Raw genomic sequence first — 14,516 nt, 5'->3', positions numbered from 1 at the left:
TGATACCATTTCATTGGATATTGCGATAATTCATCTATGACGGAATCAACTAAATTTCGACAATAGCGATATTAGAGGTATCGGCGATTATAACTCAAAAACACTCCAACATTGCCTCTTCGCGGTCCTGCTCAAGGTTGGGCCTAGGGCCTGCTGTTGAGCTTTGTTAAGGAGGGATGTTGTCGATAGTTTGGTATTCGTTCGATCGGTTACCTCAATCCCTATATCAAAACAGAGGCAAGCCAATCCAGTTCAGAGCAATATATAGAATCCGGATTCCGCATGGGGTCTCGATATGTGAACTTTTTCGAATCCTCCCCCTTGCAATATGAACGACACATGCGGCCGAGGCAGCATGAGGCATTGAACCTAGAGAGTCCGAGCGCTCTTTGGTTACATACTTTCTACCTTCTCTGAACTAGCTTAACAACAATTTCGTCGTTATAAAATTAGGGAAGGGCGTTTTCTGCTGCACTGGTAATGTTCATGCAGGGCTGGCTTACAGCGACTTTGACTACTGGCAGTTCATTTCTCTTCATTTCTCGATGCAGGACTACAGTACAGGGATGCTCTCCTCTCGGATCACAATGAGAGGCGATATTACGCCTCCCCCTAGGACCATGTCAATCCTCCAAATGAATACCCCTGATATGGTCCCGGGTCGGTGCAGGGGCGCACTCTTGCTTTACTACTGGTGATGACGTATATTATATATTTGTTCTACCCCTTAATACTTGAGGGAGCTTTAATGATGGAGCCACACAAACATCGTCCGGGTTCGAATGCTTGCGCCGGTCAAATCCTCTCCGCTCTGGACAACCGCCTTGATCATGAGTTCAAGCATCTGCGTACCCATCATCCCATACCGTCATATTCAGAATCCAGAATAGGAAACCAAACATGCCACCCTGGGTGTGTTTGTTTGGGTACGTCAACTACAGTCGACAAGCTATCATCCGCAGTTGTGATTCAGCACAATGCTTGCTGATCCGCCTCAGCTCTCTTGCTTGTGGTGAAATGTGCCCCACGCCCGACATGTCTTTTTTTTCCTATACCTCCAAACTTTATGATCGGACAGAATTCATGCTCCTCGCTATTCTGCATTAATCGTATCACGACCCGTTGTTCTATGCCCCCTACTGTCCGTGGTGCGGCCTGCTGCTCAAGTGTGTTCACTCGGCATGTGAACAGTATTTTCGATTGCATAACCCCCCGAGCCTTTTATATATTAAATTGTGTTCCCCGCCAGGCATATTTAGAGGCAATGTTGAACGTCATAAGGTCCCCTGGTGATCGAAATCTCAACATGGGTCGCTCTTCGCGGGAAACGGAGAGCGACACGCATGTCTGTTGGATATTTTATTCTATTTTATTATTTTGACTTTCTTGTGAGCACATTGTTACCTTCTCTTTCTCTCTCTCAAGTTCCGGTTGAACCTTTAATTTGTATGGATAGTATCAGAATCGAGGGATTCATTGATGACGCATACATTGACAGTTTTGACCGGTGCCTTCTTATCAACCATTGTATCTCTAGGTTAGTTATCAGCGAATCTGGATTCTCATATTCCGAGTTAATGCAATAAGCTTGCAACTCTGTCCTCACCCTTTCTCCATCTCATGATTCCCACCAGTCATCTGTCTGGGAGTCATCGGGTATCGGTTTTCTTCCCAGATCAATGGAAATAGACATCAGCATTGGGGCGGACTGTGCTTGCTCGAGGGATGGTTGCAATGAGGTCAAAAACTGCTTTCAAATCTTGGTGTCGGATGCTTTGCGGATGACAAATGCGCTGGGATGAACATTATCTGAGAAGGCATGGCTATATGAAGTGTCAGGCAATGAATTGTGTTCCTAAGCAACTATAACAGGGGGCTGCCCCCCCCCCACCGAATAGTCTCGCGTATCAATAAATATCCCCCAGATGGGGTTCATAAAGCCTCTTGAAGTCTGGTAGGTTTTGCGAATCGAAATGTGCATATTAGGGTTGTTCACATGAGGTGAAAATAAGGGAGTCCAGCTCCCAAAGGAAGAAATAAGCTATTCTGCTGACTACTAGGTATCTGCCTCAAGAACATTAAACCTCACAGCAGGCAAAGAATATGATGACGGCCCTCATCATCTGGGATTTGGCTTCTCTTCTGTCCCTACGCCGGCTACTTTTCCATTCGCGAAAGAGCCGTCACAATAGAACTTAACTCTCGTGCAAAAGCATCTTCTCCCTGCCTTGATATCACACGCTTCCTCTTTCGGTTACCAGCGTTCGGGCTTATCGGCCCTAAGGCCTCCCGAGAATCGAGTTCGGAGCGTTCAAAATCCACAATCATGACAGTTCCAGTATGTTTGTCGTGGAGTACATTGCGTGGTGCCGCGTCACAGTGAAGAACACCAAGCTTGTGCATCTCTTTGTAAGCTGCGGTCACAGTGTCAGTGACATTTTGCTTGTTCAGCAGGTTCATGCAATGAGCTAATGGCTGACCACCCCAGCTGAGAAATAAAAAGTGACTAAAGACACCACAGTCATAGTAGTATGGTAGAATTAGATCTACCATTCCGAGGCATACAGGGACGTACTTGCCCTGGATAGATCGGAGGCGATTGTAGATCTTGTTCTCATGCTGGAGTCTGTCAAGATCAAAGCTCTCCATGCCTTTGGCTACCATGGTATAGCTGTGAGATGACAGGCACACCTTAAAAAGAGACCCGAGCGCCCCAGATATGTAGAGCGGGACGCAGTCCGCATCGGGGCCCCGGTCTTTGGCAAGTTGTTCGCGGATAAGTTGCTGAAATTCCTGCTGGCTGATGTGCTCTGGCCCATGATGCTCGAAGTTAGGACATGTTTCATCCACTGGACCACCATTTGCTAGCCCCAGTAAGCACTTCTGGGTGCAAAATGGTCGATTGTTTATCACTCGCTGTTGCACTGGTTGCTGACCTCTTCGAGAACTGTTGGGCTTTTTGTCAGATCTTGTCCCTGGGGACATCAAGGCCTGGCGTCTACCAGAACGGTAGGAGTGCTTTGGGCTGGGAGAGGGCGGGCCTTCTTCGCTGCTGCTGCTGTCATCATCGGCCACCATGTCACTGTCCAAAGGCTTGCACCGACTCCGGGTCTGAATCGGAGAGCGTTTAAAGCCTTTCCAACGTTGTGGTTTATATGGAGTAGCGCGGGGTTCTTTCCGCACCGTCTCGGGAATGTCTCTTAGCACGTCGTCATACTCCACTGGCCAAACATCCAGGGTAGTCGTCCGATCGTGCCATGAAGCTGGGGGCGGGTCGACACTGAGGGCTTGGATAGCAAAGGCAAAAGCCTGTGCGGCAGCCGTGCGATGGAGCCTTGTTTGGTCATCGTCCATGACATCTAGGCTCGGGACACACAGTGAAAAATAAACGATTGTCGGGTCATCATTGGGAATATGCAGGAAGACAAAAGCTTCTCCTGTGCACACATAACCGTACTGGATACCCTTGCCAATCATGTAAGAGAAGAGCTGAGTAACAATCGCAGCAGCGAGGCACTTGGCTGCAAATGCAAAGTTTCCGCCATTCTTGTTGATCACATCGCGCTCTGGTTGGATTTCGGACTCGAGCCCTGTGACAAGCTCATCGAGACGCAGCTTGTGCGGTGCTTTGTACTCGATCGCAAATACCGGGATATGACCTCCACCAGAGTCTCTATAGACGCAGTACTGGTCAGCTTGATTGCCTTTTCCCCTTGCCTTGCGCCGGGGTTTGGTGGCCCCGGGGGGAACAGGTGACGGCTCGAGGTTAGTATGGCTCTCAAATGTCACTGTTCCTCGGAGGCCCAGGGCATCCCGAAGCGTGGAATCTTTGTATACCTCATCCATCAGAGTTTGTACCGGGTTCTCAACGACGTCACGTTCAAAATAACGGAGGCAGTTCTCACTGCTGAGCGGCCTCAGATAAGACTTTACAAACTGCAAGCTATGTTGAGATGGAAAAAGAGGCTGCGAAGAGAACAAGCTGCTGCCTTTTAGCTGGTTCCAGATTGCCTCCTGTTGCATTGCAAAATCCTCACCCCATGGAATGATCCGTCGAGGGAAGAGCCTATTGCTCGGGTTGGTAGGCTCCCCTTGTGTGGTCAGGGCGGGGTTGGTAACTATCTGGATCGAGAGCTGGAGTGAATGGCAGGCTTCGAGGTATTGCTCAACAGTTTGCGGCTGGGCCCCCCGTGCAAGCTCCTCGGCTGCTTCTCGACGGAGCTGTGCTTCCAATGCATTGCTCTCGGCTGCTTCTCGACGGCGTTGTTCCTCCTCGCGGAGCCGCTTCTCTTCCTCATAAAGGCGGCGAAGCCGAGTAAGCTCATCTTCCTCCATGGCGAGCAGCCGGCAGGCTCGAACGTAGATGATAATTATCACGCACAAGCCGTCTATAATAGCCCTATTATAGGAATAGATATAGGCTTTGATGTTAAATCATAGGTCAGCAAAGGGGACTGGCTGGACCTAGGGATAAGAAGGAACCTTAATTCTTCGCGTAGATATTGACAGGATATTGAACTAACCAACTGAGCCAAAAAGGATTGATCCTTTTTGGCTAGAGGCGCTCTAAGTCTAACACAGGATTGACCAGTGGGAGCCCCTTTTGCTGCTGTGGCTCGTCGCTGGGCTAGCATAGGTGAGTGGTGAAGACTTCTGTATGCGTCGTCGTCGACGCGTTGAAGAGCTGTTGTTGTTGGGGAAGGCTTCAAACCTTAACCTTCCTTGGAAATAGTGCCGCCGGACTGGAAAAACAATCCCCCGAGAGACAAAAGCTCTTAGGATAATTGGACTCACCCCCTAGGTGATTGGCCTTTTTCGTAGGTGGTCTAGATTTGGGAGGATCAGGGAATGGTTAGGGCGGGTTGAAATGAAATTTTAGGGGATCAATTATGGGGGAAAATATAAATTTGAAGTGTTAACTTAGTTACTTTGCAAGTTTGGTTTTGAAACTTTCATCACGTTACAGCTGGTTGGGTCAACTTTGCTGAGAGCTCACGGTAGGTTGATCTGTACGCTTGTCAGTTGCCTTGCTCCTTCACTTACAAGGACAACACTGCTGAATAACAGCAGCGAGTACGGAGTACTTGAGGACAATCCAATGCACTCATCCATCATATTTCCCGTCTCGCCGGGTGAGTGCTCTTCGGGAGAAGGGTTTATACTCTCAAAAGGCCCCAAGCATGATGCAAGCCAATTTCAACAGACATTAAGAGGCCTGAGCAGCAACCATTTCGACCGAACGTATTTTCTTTTCTGGCCATGACTTTACTACGGTGGCACTCTGTCACACGATTCTGACTCGATACAGACAAGGAGTCAAGAATGGCTGTGAGATGCAAAGGAAAATGCTTTCCACATCGTTCTACTGCCTGAGAACTCTCTATATCTGATTTATTCCTCTTACTTCAATCTCAGATATATCCAACTCCAAAATTAACGATTCACACGTCATTATTTAAATACATTGACAGGCTTTGCATCACCCCATACAATGTCTGCCTGATGCAAATGATCCAATGTGTCTGCCATTTGACTCGTCCACTTCTGCTGTAAAGAGGTTGGGACGCAGAGTACCCCGTACGTTCTAATGTTATATGCTAGCAGTCCATCCAATACAGTAGTACTCCTAAAACCCGGGAAGGTTCTTTGTCACAGACTATACCGCAGAGGCTGGGGACTTGTATATTCATATATGCTTCCAATTCCCCTATTCATTTGTAGCTCTCGATCTCACAAATAATACTTCTCTCCTCACCAGCACCTTAAGAAACAAATCTTCACATCCACAAGCACTTCTTTGGGGGTCCAAAGCGAATAGTGTAAGATTTTTCTGGTTGAGGTAGTCACGTAGAACTTCGCTTTGCTGGCAGCTGGCAAGTCTCGAAATAATGACAGGAATAGTCGTAGTGCCCCAGTCTTGGAGATATTCAGGATGTTCATCTGTATCCGTCGCTTCGACGAGTCGTAAGTATTGGTTTAGAATAGCTAGAGAAATACGAAGCTAATCAAGTCCTACGGAAAATCAAGCAGCTCCTTTTATCTAAGAATATGTCTTTAACTAATTTCATAGCTCTAAGCAAACTTAAAGAAGTAGAGATCTGATACTTTATAATCTAAAAGAATCATTGATTCAAGAAAAGTTCTTTTGATACTATAAAGAAATTAAATAGAACATTATCTGAGTCTTTTTTGATATCTTGTATACATATCTGAAAATCAAGAATGATTTCAAGAGTCTGCTTACTGTCTGAAACTCAGATATCCAAATAAATAAGACTAAAAAGCATTCTGTATTTCTTATTGAATAATAGATATCATTGTCAAGAAAAATGCAAGGACTTGAGAAGTCATATCAAGTAAGGCTTGGAGAGGAAGAAATATATTGCTTGAGCTAGAAGCTATAACAGACTTGAGTGAAGGGATCTGACTCTCTTCCTGCCACTTGTTCTGGGGTTCTGCTTTCCTTAACCCTAGCTCCGACACAGAAGCGGAGACATTGTAGTGACAATGTCTGGCTGTAGCCTTGCAACATGCATGTGAGAGTGCCTTTTCAATCCTTTCATATCTCGCGGAGATTTGGGCGACCACGCTCTGCAGCTGTTGGTCTACCGTGAAGTTGACGGTCAGGTATCCCCATCATCTACCACTTTTTGTTTGGTGTTGGCGGTGGAAACTCATACTCCGCAAGGACCAGAAACATCAGCATCAATGTGGCAGTCATTGCAGAAGTGAAAGACTTTATTCAGCAGACTTTCCAGTCATCAATGTCACATCTGTTGAGGACGACGACAATTGAAATCTTGGCTTTCGTCCGATGGCTTCCAAGAAAGACGATAATATAGCTCATCTCACTATAGTAGCATACAAACAAGACCTCTATGTGGGTAACAAAGGTCACTTGGGTATAGTGTGCATTTGGCCCACTGGAGATATATAGTTAACAGAAAAGACGCACTGAAAAAGGCCAAGGAGCACAAATAGGATGCTGGCTAAAACATGCTGCCATATATAGTGCACGGCATGCTGTGGGGGATCATGATGTGAACATGCTGTGTAATGTAATCGCCAAAACGCTAGAACATCGCCAATGTAAGGTTATAGGCAGGTCGTGATCATCATTGTACACTAGGGTATCAACAGGCTCTTGCGTGTTGAAAAAGGGCCAAGTGGATGCTGGGGAAACAAGCAGGCTAGCGAGGGTAGAAAAGAAGGGGAAAAAAAAGAAGCAAAAAGATCCCCTTAGGCCCATGTGTAAGTCTAATGGGATCTGACCATATGCACCCGACCATCTAAAAGATGCTGATGTCAATCACAAAAGAAAACAAGCATCGCATCACATCGCATAGGGTATAAAAATTACATAGCCCTCTTAAACACCACCATATGAATCACTTCCGCGGGATGCCAATAATGCTCGGTTCTCCACCGCCATCGCCGCCCGTAGAGCCTCGTTATCTCTCTCCGGCGAGCCCGAGGGGATCCAGCCCCTCATCCAACCCGTGACTTTCTTCCATCTGCTTCGGCCCTCGGCCTCCTCACGGATCTTGATCACGAGCTCCTCATCCTTCTCTGCGTACATCATAAACTGCAATCCCACCGTGAAATCCAGGACTAAGACGCCTGCGGCGCCAAGCCAGAAGGGAATCGCTCGCCCAATCCATTCCAAGCGGTCGCTACCATCGGGACCAGCCCATCCACCGCCGCCGTACGGTGGGAAATCGAACCAGGCATTTGGATTAGTGAGCAAGGAGGTCGAGTAGAAGAAATTCCCGCAGAAAGCCGCGAAGAAAAGCAGCGGCGACAGGCCGGTAGTGCTCTTCCGGCGATAGTTCTTGAATATCTGCGGCAGGCGAGAGGCAAGATACATGATGGTGGAGGTCCAGGACGCGATACGCCCGGCGATTACTTTGACGTCGGAGTCCGGCAGCGATGGGTGAGGAGTGGTAGGAGGAGCGCGGGATTCGGGGATTGAGGCAGCATTCGAAAGAACAGCGCAGAGCATGGTGATCATGATAACCGTGCGGGGGGATGTGAACGGCACCGGGCTGCTCGCGCTGGCACCTGTGCGTTCAATAGTACGACTGGACGAACTTCTTTTCTCGCTCTGGTTGGAGGGAGTGTGGCTTTGTGGTGTATCCAGACTCCGAACGGTTTGTGTCGCAACGGTCTTACCTTCGAGTCGCGGCACCGTAGGAGTGGAAGCCAACTGGCAGCATGAGTTGGTTTCCAAGGACAGCACGCCTTCCCATGACTCTTCCTCGTCGTCATCCTCGGGAGCACTTATATAGCCATATCGTGGGAACCGCCATCCTTTCAAGTACGTATACCAGTAGTATTGGAAGACAAGCACAATATCCACCATCACATAGTAACTAGCGATGATGACCTGCCAACCAGCCTGGTTCGTTAAGACTGAACCTATCAGATTACCCGAGTCGCCCAGGCACCATTCGACGAGAAACCACACTGACAACCCCGCTGTTGACTGGAGACTGTAATTCTTGTATATCTGCGGAAGCTGCGCGAACAGCCAGGAAACGATGCTCAGTGTTCCCAGGGTCGACGACAGCAACGCTAAGTGCGTCGGCAGACATATGTGAAGGAACGACGATACGGTAGCCAGGAAGGGCGTAGCAGGTTCGCAGTGCTCAGGAATAGCCGCTGTCGATGGGTACTGGACCCATGGTGAAGGCATTATCTGATGCTCTTCGCCCCCGATCGCTTGTGATTTTGACAGTGGCTCACTCCTTGCCCATAGGTGAGTCAAATAACGTCAAATAAACGTTGGGAAGGTTGAGGACAGGATGGTTGCTCAAAAAAAAACAAATATAAGAGGAAGCGTTGAATAAAGAGTCCCGATGACCTCGGGAAGTTGTCAGGCGACGAAGTCAGGTTGGAGGGTTGGGAAGTCGGTGTCTTAACTAAGAGTCAACTACTCCGTAATAGGGAGGGTTTCAGAACGCGGGCGGAAAGCCTTCGACGAGCAGCGCGTGAAACGTGAAGCCCTGTCGGACAGGCCAGGTACGTCAGAGGCTGTTTTCGATGTTGCCCGTCACTAGTCCGTGGAAGCGTGAAGGGTCTGACGTGGTCAGGTTCGCGGCCTCAGGTTGCATTCGCGGGATGAACACGCTGCTCAAAGCAGAGAGGCAAAAAAAAAAAAATAAATAAATAAATTAAAGGAAGAGAAAACAAATGGAAGCACAACAAAACGCTTCAGAGCTAAAGAGAGTGAACGAAAGAGAATGAGGGACGGGCAGGGACTTTTTACATCACTCCCTCTCCTCACTCAACATCGATGGAGGAGACGCTCTTGGGTCGGATTAGACTTATCACGCGGACGCGATTTGGATTTGTTCGGCGCCAGAGTTAACTTAGTTAGTTAGCTGGCACGAAGTTGACTGGTCAGTTGGCTGTTGATAAGCTGAACTCACTCACTAATTGGCGGACTGTAACTGGCTTGATGTGATCTAAACTTTTGATCCTGACAGCAACTCTGCAGACCCACAGGCAAGCCTCTCTGCTCACCAGCAGACTCCGCATCCCATGAACTGTTATCGCGAGCGAGCAAAAACAGGCGCACCGCCATCTTGTTAAAGCAAGATGTGGTAGCTATTGAATAGGACCCTGTTTGTATCTTTAAAACTGGGCTGCATCCGTGTCTTCATGGCTTAGCTGAGGGCTGACATTTCACACACCATGGCTTGGAACCCCCTCGACTGACTATCACACGTGCGGGCAAGCAGTTCTGAAAAAGATCGCAAAATGGAGGGAAAAAAAAAAAAAAAAAAAAAAATCATAGTGCAGCATGTGCATATACATAGCTTTCGAACCAGACTTTGAACACAGCACTGAGCGTCAACGTGGATCAGATCCCGGGCTGGAGGAGGTCACCCTGTGCGACGAGGATGAACCCGCAGCTTCATTGACTGTATGTAAGTCACCAGGCGCTGCGTTCGCCTTGACCTTTTCCTTTCCTTTTTTTTTTTTTTTTTGTTTTTTTCCCACGGGCCAAAAGGATGCTAAGAACTCCTGCATACGAAAGGGAACACTCCTTGAAGTTGCAGGTATTCGTAAATGTCTTTACGTTTCCCACACGAAGAGCGATCTCGTGCCGTCGGGGATCCGCTGAAATGGCTTTTTTTCAACTCTACACATATGGGAGATAATAGTGGAAGCGATAAATGCTCGTGGTCTAGGTTTTCCACCATCGCATCTGTCTCCTTTCTTATTCAAAGAGGCATTACGCCCAGTCTCCCCGGAACACAGCGGATCTCGTGCGTCAAATCAACATCTATCCCAAGGGAATTGATGTCGAGAAAATGCTCAAAAAAAAGAAGTGACCCTTCTCAAACTCAAAATCCTTTATACATAGTGTTTGCCAAGTATGTGCCTATGAGTGTCGGTAGTTGCCTATGTATGTTACCAAACATTAAACACTAGAAGCGGACAAAGTAAAGTGAAGGGTGGTATGTAGAAGGGAAAGGAGGACAGCAAAAGATCATAGTTCATTCATGGGATATGGAGTGAGATGCAAGGAGCAATCAAGTTTTGAACGAGAAACGAGGAATGGAAGGGGGAAAAAGGGCACTAAGCCAAATATAAAATAGGTCACAAAGGAAAAGAATATCGAAGGGAAAGGGAAAGGAGGACATAAATATGTGCATACAGACGTACCAAAAAGTACTCCGAATTGGGGGTGCAAGAATGAAAGTAGAAGAGGGTCCAAAAGAATGTATGGAGAGAGTCGACTTGATTCAAGGACATAGAAATGCTGAGGGTATTCAAAAGCATGGCAAAGAAGGGGGGAAAAATAAAAAAATATAACCACGGAATAGGCCGCAAGAGCTTGAGCAACGCCCGAAAGCTCCATCACACCTCAGAACTGTTCGACTCATCGAATCATTTTGGCATTGGATCTGCTGGGTAAAGCAAGATGGCCGCCGTGCAGAAAAGCATGAAAGACAAGGACCAAGAGATGCCTAAACTTTTAGTGGTAGTGCCTTCAACGAAATTTTCAGCACAAACACAACAATAATGGCCCAGCAGCCCATTGCTGAAAGCGCAGTGGCTTTATCACACGATAAGATTGCTCAGCCGGTTCAGCAATATCTCTTGGCTTGAGGCAGATCTCAGCTAGTATCGCCGGTTTATTTTACTGCAACGGTAGATTTTCGAGCTAACCACCCGTTGAGCATATCATCGAGGCGACTAGACATCTCATTGAGAGACCTGCTCTCATCCTTGAACAGATTTCCCGTGACCGGATGATCTGGCCCTGCTGGCAAGACATTTGACTTGTCGTGAACGATTATTATTAGATCTCGGATATCACTGCCGTCTTCCAGATAGGCTCGGAGACCAGCATCATTCCATATAGGGCTGTGAACAGGTGAAACTACGGTACTCGCTGGTGCAGTAGTATCGGTTTTCGTTTGGTGGATGTCAAGGATATCGGAAGAGGGCTGGGATAGGGAACGTGTAGAGATAGAACCATCATCGTTGGATAGCCTCTTTGTCGACAATACCGGGAGATCGTTAACGCCCTGAATATCCAAAGAAGGACCTCGAGACCCGCTCTCGTGTGATTCTTTCGGTGACATCGGGTTATTTTCTTCCTTAAGAGGAGCAACGGCTCGAATAGAAAGCTCTGCAGGCTTATCGACGACATCGACTGAGGGAGCGGGGGTATTTTGGAAGCTGGGTGAAAGGGGAGATGACACTGCAGAGTTGGAAACAGAATCTGACGCAGAAGTAGCGGTTGTCGTGGTGAAAGATGGGTCATGCCTAGGTTCGGAAGGACTTGTGTGGATGGCAGGGTTGGTGTCTCCATTGAGGTCAGGCGCCACAGCCCGTACCGACGATTTATGGTTCTTGCTTGGTGTGGTCGAGTCGACCGTCTGTGGAGAGCCTCCGCGTGGTTGCTTTTGGAGCTTACTTGGATGTCTCTGAGGCGCTGCCTGCGGTTTCGACGGAGGTGTTTCTTCTTTTAATGACTCCGTGGAGAGTTTACGCTCCGTCGATGATCGGGCGGACTCTTCGGACACTTTTTCATGCTCCTCCCCATCGTCTTCGAAGGCTTTACTCTTCCTGTCCTTTCTCTTGAACAAGCCACTGAGCATCCCTGATTTCTTTTCTTTCCGCTTTTTCTCATCTTTGCTTCTGTCGCCAATCAGCGCCTCGAAGCTTCCACGACCTCTCGTCTGCGGCCAAAAATTAGTATGAATGCCAAGACGGCTCCTTGCGACATCCAACTTACCTCTTTCGTGTCGGTCACTTGACTACTTTCATTGGCATCATCACGCAAAAGATTTGGAGTAAGCGATATTTTCTTCGTCTCGACAGTGTCATCCTTGAAGAACGAATCTGTATTTCTGAATACTCCGTTTCTAGACCTTCCATGCCTAAATTCTTCTAATCTTGAAGTTAGAATCGCAGCTTTGTCCTACTGTATGACTTTAGGCATTACCTTGCTGATTAGCCGACTCCTCAGAGTCTCGCGTCTGATCCGAAGTTCGATCTGTTGACTCCTCGTCTTGGGGCTGCGAGGGATCCCTGTCAGCTTGAGGCTTAGGACGTAGTGGTTCGACCTTCATGTTGCCCATAGAAGATTCTTCTCGTATGACCTGAATATCTGAGCGTTCGGACTCGTATTCTCCTTCCCCTTCTTCCTCCCGTATCCCTTCTTCGTCGAAAAGCTGATCGTCAATATCTTCTTCCTCGGTAGAATAATCGATGTCCGACGCCTCAAAGTAAGTCGGGGATGCGAATGTCACAGTTTTCGCGTTTCGCCGACGTATGGCCTTTTTTAATGAGTTCTTGGGCTTTTCTGCATTATCACTAAGCATAGTGGCCGACAGCTACTGTTGTCAGTAAAAGTCCCAGAAATATGGTATGGGATGTCCATACATCAATATTCCTGTGTTTATTGAAACGAGCAACTCGCTCTGTTGGTGTTTCAATATGCTCAGCAGGGAGATAACCTTAACTAAAGTTAGTCATGGACACAAATTGGGATGTTGCGTGTGAAATTTACCTATGCTACCATCTTTCACAACTCGAACAAGCCACCAATAGCTATTGCTATCATCCAGAAGGACCATTGTGTCGCCTTTGGTGGCGTTGGCCTGGCCCTCTACAGTTGCAAAGAATGTATGCAGAGCATAAACAAATTCAAAATCAATATCCTCTAGTTTTTGTTAGTAGTTTGCACTGACAGAGATAAAAATCCATAGACTGGGAGACCAGCCATCTATAAAGCCGGAAGATCGGAGTAACAACAGGGTGACTGTCCATATACTGCTAAACAGGGGAACTCGATAGCGGCAAAACTGTGAGCAATCTAGGCTAACGCCAATGGTGGAGTGATAGGGGCTTTCTCAATCAATGAGCAAGCTAGCCTCATTGGTATTGTCCATGCAGCGGAAGTACCCTCTCCCGACAGCGGAAACCAATGTGAAGCCAAATGCTCTCACACCAACAACTGGAAATGATAAATATTACCACTGTATTAAAGTGATAAAGAAATTTACGTGTAGGAGTGTATTGCGCTCCTCTTTCTCTGGGGCTGTGGGGTATGCAGTAGGAGGAGAGGTGCTATTGAAGGGGAAAGTAAAGTAGCCTGCTGCACCTACCATCGTCGATTGAGGGAGAACTGGAGATTTTATCCAGCATATCATCGTCTAGATGATCGTCCATGTCGTCGTCCGCGGCGTCCTCTTCGAGATATTGTTGATAACCGCCCATCCGATCACCGTGCAATCCATTCAGGTGGTCAGGGTCATCCTGATCGCTGTAGTTATACTCTTCGTCGATCCGGTGGTGGACGTCTCTTCGAAGATCGGCAATCTCATCCGGAGTATCGCGTTCGGCATTTCGCAGCGCCTGGTCTTGGTGGCGGCCGTGGGGGGATGGAGATAAGGATTCTTGCAGGTCAGCCGTTTCTAGGGACGGCAGCGAGTGGTTAGTACGGCGGGTGAGGCCTGAAGCTGCTGATCTGGTACGGAGTAGTCAGGTCTTACCGGCTCGGGATATCTGGGGTCGAGTCATATTGCGTCACAGACGTGGTCGGGGCACCGACTAAGGGGGTAATAAAGTGGCAGGTGGAAAGGCGTGATAAACATTGATATGTGGGCCGGGAGAACGAAGCGGGAGTGTAGCTCTTGCAACCTTAGAATTTGGCCCGCGTGCAGGGACCATATAGCAGACAGAGTCAAAGGATGGAGATAGAAGTCCGCTCCGGAGCGGGGACACTTGCAGGCAAGGAAAGGAAAGGAAACGAAGGGAAGGGAAATTGCCCAACCACGATGAGAGCAGGCGATGTGGACTAGAAAAGAACGACGGATCCGCTCTCATCGGACGGCCGTGCCATCATTCGTGGTTCGCAGACAAAGGGAGAGGATGAGGAGGGCAGCTGGAAGTGAGCGAAGAGGCGCGGCGGTCGTTCAAGCCCGGCAGCATCAGCACCAAGCAGCAGCAGCAGCGACGACAAAACGGGGCAGACAACAATTTAGACTTTC

General features: G+C 48.1%; 4 protein-coding genes across 4 annotated transcripts; all 4 read right to left on the bottom strand.

Annotated features, from left to right (window-relative positions):
- Positions 1–2,157: 2,157 nt before the first annotated feature.
- CIMG_09057 (uncharacterized protein) lies at positions 2,158–4,335 on the bottom strand (the record flags this gene model as incomplete). Its single annotated transcript, XM_001239435.2, has 1 exon — positions 2,158–4,335. The coding sequence occupies one exon, from the start codon at positions 4,333–4,335 to the stop codon at positions 2,158–2,160; it is 2,178 nt and encodes a 725-aa protein (XP_001239436.2).
- A 1,372-nt stretch (positions 4,336–5,707) lies between these two features.
- Positions 5,708–6,721, bottom strand: CIMG_09056 (uncharacterized protein; the record flags this gene model as incomplete). Its single annotated transcript, XM_001239434.2, has 3 exons — positions 5,708–5,985; positions 6,429–6,511; positions 6,681–6,721. 3 exons carry the CDS (start codon positions 6,719–6,721, stop codon positions 5,708–5,710), a joined length of 402 nt encoding a protein of 133 aa, XP_001239435.2.
- Positions 6,722–6,757: 36 nt separating this feature from the next.
- CIMG_09055 (PQ loop repeat protein) lies at positions 6,758–8,892 on the bottom strand. The gene has a single exon (XM_001239433.2). The coding sequence runs from the start codon at positions 8,693–8,695 to the stop codon at positions 7,370–7,372; it is 1,326 nt and encodes a 441-aa protein (XP_001239434.1). The 5' UTR covers positions 8,696–8,892; the 3' UTR covers positions 6,758–7,369.
- A 2,255-nt stretch (positions 8,893–11,147) lies between these two features.
- Positions 11,148–14,444, bottom strand: CIMG_09054 (SH3 domain-containing protein; the record flags this gene model as incomplete). Its single annotated transcript, XM_001239432.2, has 7 exons — positions 14,019–14,444; positions 13,632–13,940; positions 13,034–13,186; positions 12,907–12,980; positions 12,467–12,857; positions 12,257–12,411; positions 11,148–12,200 (listed from the first exon to the last, which is right to left on the bottom strand). The coding sequence occupies exons 1-7, from the start codon at positions 14,044–14,046 to the stop codon at positions 11,148–11,150; spliced, it is 2,163 nt and encodes a 720-aa protein (XP_001239433.1). The 5' UTR covers positions 14,047–14,444.
- Between the last annotated feature and the right edge of the window lie 72 nt (positions 14,445–14,516).

The sequence above is a fragment of the Coccidioides immitis genome (assembly GCF_000149335.2).
Source record: "Coccidioides immitis RS genomic scaffold supercont3.5, whole genome shotgun sequence".
In the NCBI taxonomy this organism is placed as follows: Eukaryota; Fungi; Ascomycota; class Eurotiomycetes; order Onygenales; family Onygenaceae; genus Coccidioides; species Coccidioides immitis.
The sequence above is the reverse complement of the archived record's forward strand: the minus strand, read 5'-3'. Positions and strand labels throughout refer to the sequence as shown.

Bases quoted from the DNA above. Each gene is read 5' to 3' on its own strand.
- CIMG_09055 (XM_001239433.2), bottom strand. From the start codon at position 8,695: ATGCCTTCACCATGGGTCCAGTACCCATCGACAGCGGCTATTCCTGAG.